The sequence below is a fragment of the Cydia splendana genome, chromosome 24 (assembly GCF_910591565.1).
Source record: "Cydia splendana chromosome 24, ilCydSple1.2, whole genome shotgun sequence".
NCBI lineage: Eukaryota > Metazoa > Arthropoda > Insecta > Lepidoptera > Tortricidae > Cydia > Cydia splendana.
The window spans coordinates 4,953,465-4,962,843 of NC_085983.1; the positions used below are offsets into that span (position 1 = coordinate 4,953,465).

Genomic DNA, 9,379 nt, shown 5'->3' on the forward strand with positions numbered 1-9,379 from the left:
GCTGTCACTTCTATTGACAATGACTTAAGTTTCAAGATGACATGTACTGGGACCGCGTCGAGCACCAATACGTGTCATGGAGCACCTGGTTTTGTACCCTTGTGTACCCTTCAACGGCCAAGTCACACAACATTAACTATAATATTAAAGAAATCGCAGTAAGGAACCTTAGACTTGGCACGACTTTGTCTATATTTCATTACTTTTTAGAGATAATCAAGCAGCTCCATCGAGACTTGGCTAGTTTTTTACAGAATGTTTTTGGTGGGATTTCACTTCTTTTTGTAGAAACGTGGCCATATTGATTTATGGCATTCGCCTAGCAGTGGGACGCTATAGGCTAGATTAAATTAAAAGATGTGTCCCACTACGCTGGATTTTTGCAATGACAGTCGATTTTTTTATGTACCAATAGTAGAAGGGGGCATTACCATATCTCTAATACAGCTGAAACCAGCTGAGGGTTCTTCATCAGATACTTCAGACCTTCGATTTTTGACATCAAATGAAGCGGCCCACCAAGTTGAATATTTTTTGTAAAGGCGGTATGTCGATCTCTAATAGTTTGGTTGGGCTCTTGTGTAATCAGGGTCACCAGGTACTCCAGATCTTCGATTACCCTAGTTTTTATAGTTTTCCCTTTATGTGGCCATTAAACCCTAACTCTGTACCAAATTTCAGCTCTCTGAGTTTATGGGAAGTACTAGTTCTATTCTGATGATCATGGGTGAGTGAGTGTCATAAATGCGAAACTTTGCTTTCGCTTAACTTCGGAACTAAATGACCTACAGACTTGAAATTTTGGATTTTAAGTATGCGATTATAGCTTACTGGATGACGAAAATTTCTGCTTTCTGGTCTTATCTAGAGGCTCTCAAATAGGGGTTGAAATTGCGGCGAAATGGTTCCAGTAAAGGATGGTACGGCAGTGTTTGCTTCGCGCTCGACTTGGCGGGGGCACTGCCGTGCCCTGAACTGGCGTACGAAGGAACGCGCCTCAAGCGCTGATTGGTTGAACATCGTGAGCCGCGCGCCGCCATATTTTAGTGTCATTAAATACATAGAACTGTTGTCGAATGCAAACAGTGTTTTGATTACTTTAAATTAAAGATTTCGTGTTGGATATTACTAAAAACTTTAAAATTAGTTACCTACATGACATTGTTGCTGAATGGTGAAGTAAAATCCATCTGTGATTATTGATGACCAAAGAAATGCAGTTCAAATGATAAAAAAGAGGGGAAAAATTGCTGCGTTTCTGATTTTTAATTTTATATTTAGTTGTATTTCACGAGAAAGCATTGTTACGTTTATGATTCTATATTGTAGGATTGTTGTAGCGGTGGTGGCCGAGTGGATATGATGTCCGACTTTCAATCCGGAGGTCGCGGGTTTAATCCTGGCTCGTACCAATGAGTTTTTCGGAACTTATGTACGAATTATCATTTGATATTTACCACTAGCTTTTCGGTGAAGGAAAACATCGTGAGGAAATGGTGTATGCGAAGTCCCCAATCCGCATTGGGCTAGCGTAGGAACGATAGTCCAAGCCCTCTCGCTTATAAGAGGAGGCCTGTGCCCAGCAGTGGGACGTATATCGGCTGAATTATTATTTGTATCTCCGTTTTAAAACTCTCGGTCATTTATAAGGCGTGCGTGGGGATATAGATCCAACACGTAGAGGCCGTTTGGAGAGATTTGATGTCATATAGAACGCCTGATGGAACCCATTCACGGGTATATCAATAGATACCCCTGAACCGGTTTCAGCAAGCATTGTAAGCTATTGTAGAGTATCCTCTCTGGACGGCCAATGAAGGCAAGCCAGAGCTGAGAGTCCTACGGGTCCCCTTGAGGTCCACTCCGACCAACAAAGACAGGCCGAAGACGGAGCCTGACCGACTCTCTTTATTCAACTGGGGTCTTAGGTTAGGATTTTACAATGCGAGTATAAAAGTAAAATATAAAAACACTTACAAAACATTACAAAAAATATATAAACACATTATAAAAAACCTAACCTAGGGTGCCGCCGGCAGCGGGGCAGGGCCCAAGCTGCCGGTGGTCAGAGCCGCAGAGTGTGGAACCGACGTACTATACGCGCCGTGTCCAAAATTACCGCCTTCTGCATCTGACCCTTCATCCAACCACCCTGCGAGAGTCTCTCTAGGTGTTGGTCGAGACTCTTCGCTATGAGACCGTTCGCTGACACGACTATAGGTCGTAGGTATCGCTGATCGTTGAGTCAACATCCCACATGGCGGTTATCTCGTGAGCTAAGTCTAGGTACTTGCTGGACTTGTCCTTCTCGGCCTTCACGAGATTCTCATCATGGGGGATGGTGACGTCGACGAGCACGGCCCGGCGCTGCGATCGATCTATCAGCACGATGTCAGGCTTATTGGCTACAATAGTCCTGTCAGTGATGATAGATCGATCCCAATAGAGCGTGGCACGACCATTTTCGAGAACTGGTGCAGGTGAGTACTTGTAGTACGGCACTTCGCGGTCCACAAGGCCGTATAGGAGGGCAAGCTGCTGGTGGGTAATTCTGGCTACGAGATTATGTCTGTGCAAGTACTCGCCGTTAGCAAGATGAGAACAACCGGAGACATTATGCCTGAGTGACTCTCCGGGACGGCGGCATGCCCGACAAATGTCGACCGTACCGTCCTTCAAGATATATCTCCGGTAGTTATGCGTCATGATAACTTCGTCCGCAATTGCACAGGCAAAACCCTCGGTTTTTCCGAAGAGGTCCCCGAATCGTAGCCAGTTCACCGACGCGGGCAGGTCTACATCTGACCCCATGAGGGCCTTGTAAAACCGCCCGTGTACCTGCTTATCCTTTCATACCGCCTCGCGGTCCTCGGTGCTTAGTACTACAGGTATGCGCCAGTTTTCGTTTACCAAGGAGAGTGGCGTGAGGCCCCTGTCAGCTGCCACCACATCACGATGCATCCCACACTCGTTGTTGAGGAAATAATTAAATATTTTTTTTTGTTTCATGAGAAAGTGACGTTTCTGATTTTATTATTTTGTTACTATTTTTTCTTACACAATGTCAGAATTATTGATTCTCTTTATAGTGTATGTTAATTCCGTAATTCAATATCTCCTATCACCAACACTGGCTCGACAATGCCCTCGCACAATCATTAACTCCACTTCCTTGATAGTCAACGTATAGCCAGCGGCCATCGTACCACAGACAAGTGAAGTCTCTTTCACGGCTTTCCCGCCAATACAAGGACACACGAGACAGCGTATGTATGCTATTTAAGCCACTCGCATAACCGCATACACTACATCCCTCCCTTGAAGTTAAATTAGATAAATAACAACAAGCATATTGTGACCAAATCAATATATTCTACAATACTAGAATCAGTCTCCAGGTTAACCATTAACAGTGCATAGTGCATATTATTTTGCTTTTACAAGACTTTAAACAAGTATTATATTTTTTATAAAGTATGAATGTAATTAACAATACAAACTAACAAATAATAATAATAAACGAATAATGGCACAGTAATCACAGCTCATTATTACTATCACCTTGTTCCCCACCAGTTCCTTCTTCCTGGTCTTTCCTCTGCACAGCTTCCCACTGTCCTTCTACTCTTTTCAGGTGAACTACATTTCTCCTCAGTACTTGCCCTGTTATATCATTTTTCACTGAGATGTCGCCTCTAGTGGCACTTTGTACCGTATGAGGTGTTGGATTGTAGTTTGAGCTGAGTTTATGTCCTTTGTCCATATTCTTGACATATACTTTATCTCCTTCAGCTAGACTAGACTCAGTAGCACCTCTTCTTTTGTCTGCATATTCTTTCCCTTTTTCAACAAGCAACATTGGTATGGTGAAGGAGATCACTGTAGAAGAGGTAAAGATGGCTGTGCAAGGTATGAAGAATGGGAAAGCGGTCGGGCCAGATGGTATACCTGTGGAAGTATGGAAGTTTCTGAAAGCGGATGGATGGAAGTGGCTGACTATATTCTTTAATAAGTTGTTGCAAGAAGAGGCGATCCCTGATGAATGGTGCAACAGTTCACTGGTGCCCGTTTTTAAGAATAAGGGTGATGTACAGGATTGCAACAACTATCGGGGAATAAAGCTCATGTCACATAGTATGAAAATATGGGAAAAAGTGGTAGCGAGACGAATGAGAGAAGAAAGTGAGGTAACACAGAACTAATTTGGGTTTATGCCGGGCCGGGGAACTACGGACGCCATATTTGCACTTCGCCAGCTGTGCGAAAAATACAGACTTGCGCAAAAGAACTTGCACATGGTGTTCGTGGACTTGGAAAAGGCATACGATAGAGTCCCCCGTAAGGTTCTGTGGTGGTCTATGAGAGAGAAAGGAATGCCAGAGAAGTATGTACGGCTTGTTCAGGCGATGTATGACAGAGCCAGTACTCACGTCAGGTCGGAAGCAGGAGTAACCGACAAGTTCAATGTGGCGGTAGGTTTACACCAGGGGTCGGCCTTAAGCCCGTATTTGTTCCTCCTGGTTATGGATGCTCTGACATCGAACATACAGGAGGAGGCACCTTGGTGTATGCTGTTTGCCGACGACATTGTTCTTGTCGGAGAAAATGCACTTGAGGTCCAGAGCAGGCTGGGAAAATGGCAAGAAAAGCTGGAAAGTGTGGGACTCAAAATAAGCAGAACCAAAACGGAGCACATGTTCTGCGATTTCGGTGGACTATCCAGTTTTTCCCATATTGCCTTAGATGGTGTATCCCTACCAGTCTGCTCTGACTTCCGGTACCTTGGGTCATTGATCCAAAGTGACGGAAACATCGACCGAGACGTGAAAAATAGAATAAATGTGGGATGGATGAAATGGCGACAGGTCTCTGGAACAACTTGCTATCCACGAATGCCCCTTAAACTTAAGGGCAAAATATACAGAACGATCGTGAGACCTGTTGTAATGTATGGATCAGAATGCTGGGCGTCGAAAGTAGCGGATGAAAGAAGAGTGCACGCAGCGGAAATGAGAATGCTGAGATGGATGTGTGGAGTGACGAGAAAGGATCGTATTAAGAATGAGTATATAAGAGGAAGTTTGAAAGTAGCTCCAGTAACGGAGAAAATGAGGAGTACTAGGTTAGCGTGGTATGGGCATGTAATGAGGAGGGATGAATGCCATATAGGCAAAATAATGTTAGGGATGAATGTTGATGGACGGAGAGCGTATGGTAGACCCAAAAAACGATGGATGGATTGTGTGAAAGAGGATATGAGAAAGAAAGGAGTGAGTGCTGAGGAGACGAAAGACAGAGGAGAATGGAAGAGAAAAACATGTTGTGCCGACCCCACATAACGTGGGATAAGGGCAGGGGAAAGAAGATTCTTTCCCTTTTTCTTTCTGTATCTTATCACGCTCTCGTACCCCCAGGTCAGTAGTGCTTTCAAATCTATCAATAGATGGAATCTTGTCTCTATTCTGTCGTCTAAAGAACAGTTCTGATGGTGACTTGTCTGTGGATGAATGGGGCGTACTGTTATACATTAATAGGTACTCCATCAAACTTTCTTTAATGTCCTTTTTCTCCAAATGACTGATCTTGAGGCGTTTCATTATGTCACGATTCTGTCTTTCGACCTCTCCGTTCATCTGGGGCCAATACGGTACCGTGTTGTGAACGATGATATTGCATTCTTCGCAAAACGATCGAAACTCTTCGCTCACAAACTGCCGGCCGTTGTCTACAGTTATTGAGACAGGGTAACCTAGCCTGCTAAACATTTCTTTGAGCAGCTTTATAATTTGACAACTGGTTACTATCTTGCTGATTTTAACTTCTTTATAGCGGCTATAATAGTCTACTACAACTAGCAGGTAGTCATTGTTAGGTAAAGGTCCTAAAAGATCCATCGCGACATCAACCGGAGCTAAAGGAAGTTCGCGTCTCTTCAGGGGTGTTGGAGGATTTGGTAAGCCTACTAGGGTGCAACTCTTGCAGGATTTAACCAAATTTTCTGCATCCTTGTCGATTCTTGGCCACCACACCTTTGACCTGAGCCTAACCTTAATTGCGACAATCCCAGGGTGGCCTTCGTGCGCAGCGTCCAGTACTCCTTTCCTCAATTTCTGAGGTATCACAATTCGGTTTCCTCGAAGTAAAATATCACCGTAGAAACATAGTTCATTCTCAAATATTTTATAACCTTTGAGGGTCTCATTCCATTCTTTTTCATAGACTCCCTTTTTAACGCCTCTTACTTCTTCATCATTCACCGAAGCTTCAATAATGGCAGACATTGAAGTCGCATGTGGTCTTGCTTGCTCCACAATTTGATGTATGTGTTCGTCTCCTCCTTTAGATTGTGCATCTATCAATTTGCATAGGCGAGATAACGGATCCGCGATATTCACCTTTCCTGGCCTGTAGGTTACGTTATAATCATATGATTGGAGTCTCAGCACCCAACGTTCAATGCGTGCACAAGGCTTTGATTTTAGTCCAAACAATATTTCCAATGGCTTGTGATCTGTAATGAGATCAAACTTCTTGCCGAAGAGAAATATATTAAAATGTTCAACAGACCAAACTAGTGCAAGAGCCTCTTTCTCCGTTTGACTGTATTTTCTTTCGCTGTCTGTTAGTGTCCGGTTTCCATACGCGATTATTCGCGGGCCATTTGAATCAGTTTGTATTAAAATAGCTCCAAGGCCAACAGGGCTCGCGTCAGCAATAACTTGGGTTTTGTCATTAATATCGTAATATCCTAGTGACTGTATTTTACTTAGTGCCTCTTTCAGCTCTGTAAATGCCCTGTCTTGCTCGCTAGTCCAATATGGTTTGATGTCAGCCTTTTTTCCCAGTTTTTTCCTTAACAATTCTTTTAAAGGTTCCGTTCTGGTGGCTAAATTAGGCAACCACTTGTTTACATAATTCACAAGTCCTAAAAAGCTCTGTAGTTCTTCTATTGTTGCCGGAAGCCTGAAGTTAGAAATGCTCTCCATATACTTTGGCAATGGTTTCACTCCACTTGGTGATAGTTCGTGTCCCAAGAAATGGACCTTCCTTACCTTGTATATGCACTTCTGTTCATTGAGTAGTATGTCATTCTCCTTAAGCACTTCCAACACCATTGCCAGTCGCATGTCATGTTGCTCTTCATTGTCTCCAAAAACTAATATGTCATCTATGAAGTTTAACACTCCGTCACATTTAACTAAGAGCTTTTCCAAAACTTTTTGAAATATCTCCGGAGCGCAAGAAATTCCAAACATGAGTCTTTTATATTGGTAGAGCCCTTTATCTGTTATAAAGGTGGTTATGTGTCTACAATCCGGGTGTAATTCCAACTGGTGGAAAGCGTCCTTGATATCAAGCTTACTAAAATATTTAGCTTTCCCAATTTCCGGTAATAGTTTATCCATACATGGCAAAGGATGATTTTCCCTTAAAATAGCGGTATTGGCACGTCGCATATCCACACACAGCCGCAAATCTCTATTTTCTTTTATAATGGGCACCATTGGAGACACCCATCGTGAAGGTCCATTAACTTCTTCAATGATGTCTCGAGCAAGTAAGTCTTGGATCTTGTTCTCAACTTTTTGTTCTAGAGGCAATGGTATTCTCCGGTATGGCTGTGATACTGGTTGTACATTTTGGTCAATAGGGATTTCTACCAGTACATCCTTGAGCTTGGGAAACAGTTTTGACTTGACATCTTCATCAATTTTATTCACATCTACACAAATTTTCAAGACGCCCAGACGTGTTGCCGTTTCTCTGCCCAACAAGTCTTGCGTGCCTCCCGCAATAACATAAACTGTTGCATATTCTTCGCGACCATTTGCCTTAATTGTAGTTTCAAATGATCCTTTAACATTGAGTGGAGTGTGACTGCCATATGGCATAAGAGATCTGGTTGGGTTGGATGTTTGGTTGGTTACTATAGCTCCTAAACTTTTCAAGGTTTCCCAAGTTTCTCCTGTAATAAGGTTGGGCCTGCAACCAGAATCAACCAGCAAATCAATCTTGATTCCACCCAAGACGCATTCAATTATGGCATCGTTGTCAATATTAAAAACATAATCTACTTCAACTCTTGCTTTTTTGATTCCCTTTATGTTCCTACTTGAGTGATTATCCAATTTCCTTTTCATGCCACTTGTTCTGCAGTATTGACGGAAATGTCCCATCTTGCCACAACCAAAACAAGTTTTATCCAATGCAGGACACTCTTTGTAATCGGTTTGATGGTTCTTCTTCCCGCAACGTCCACAAGGTATTGTATTATTTCTTCTGTGTGTTTCTTCTTTCTTAGTTCTGTAAGCACCATCTTTCTTATTTCTATTGTAAATGGCATTAACTTCTTGGTTTTCTTCCTTTTTCTCTGAGCTTCCTTGTTTTTTATCATATATTTCTAATTGGTCATTGACTACTTCTAATGTATTCGCCTCAGTCACTATTTTTTCTAAGGTAATGCTGTCACCTATTGTGAGAATCTTCTTGCGTAGTTCAGCTGAATTACATTTTTCAGTGATCTGGTCAATCAAGTGGTCATCTTTTTTATCAAAACTGCATTTCTCAGCTTGTTTCCGGAGTCGGACTAAAAAACTTTCAAACTTTTCTTTATCTTCCTGTTTGATCAGTCTGAACATGTGACGCTCAAAAACCCGGTTAGTCTTGGGGACAAAGTATTCATCAAGTTTTTTTATTGCTGTGTCGAAAACATCTACTCCCACTGCAGCTTTAACCTCTGCACCAGGTAAGTTGTAGTAAATATCTTGCAGGCTTGTTCCTCCGAAGTGCAGTAATGTAGCTCGTTTCTTCACATCTGATGTGACATCAGCGGCATCAATATATATGAATAGTGACCTCTTCCATCTCTCCCATTTGCTGCCGATAGAACTTCGGTCACCATCCAAGTCTAGCCCCTCCAGGGTCAGCGATGGTTGTTGAGTCATAGTAACGTAATCCCGTTACGGCCACCTGAAATATCAAATTAGTTCGTAACCAATAGGTTAATCACCTGACTGTTTTCAATTTAATGAAGGTTGTCAACCAGTTCCAATTTAATGGAGGTGTTCCTTTGAACAACCAGACGTTTCCCAATTTAATGGAGGCTATGCCGACCAATTCCAATTGAATGGCGGTATTCATTTGAACTACCAGACTATTTCCAATTTAATGGAGGTTGTCAACCATATTCAATTTAATGAAGGTGTTCCTTTGAACAACCAGACATTTCCCAATTTAATGGAGGCTATGCCGACCAATTCCAATTGAATGGAGGTATTCATTTGAACTACCAGACTATTTCCAATTTAATGGAGGTTATGTCAACCCAGTTTAACATAATAAAGTATTTATGAAAGTTTGTACTTCACTAAATAACCTA

At 42.4% G+C, this 9,379-nt stretch overlaps 1 protein-coding gene across 1 annotated transcript; it reads right to left on the bottom strand.

Moving 5' to 3' along the window:
* Positions 1–3,538: 3,538 nt before the first annotated feature.
* LOC134802165 (uncharacterized protein K02A2.6-like) lies at positions 3,539–8,945 on the bottom strand. Its single transcript, XM_063774758.1, has 2 exons — positions 5,336–8,945; positions 3,539–3,948 (listed from the first exon to the last, which is right to left on the bottom strand). Exons 1-2 carry the CDS (start codon positions 8,943–8,945, stop codon positions 3,539–3,541), a joined length of 4,020 nt encoding a protein of 1,339 aa, XP_063630828.1.
* Between the last annotated feature and the right edge of the window lie 434 nt (positions 8,946–9,379).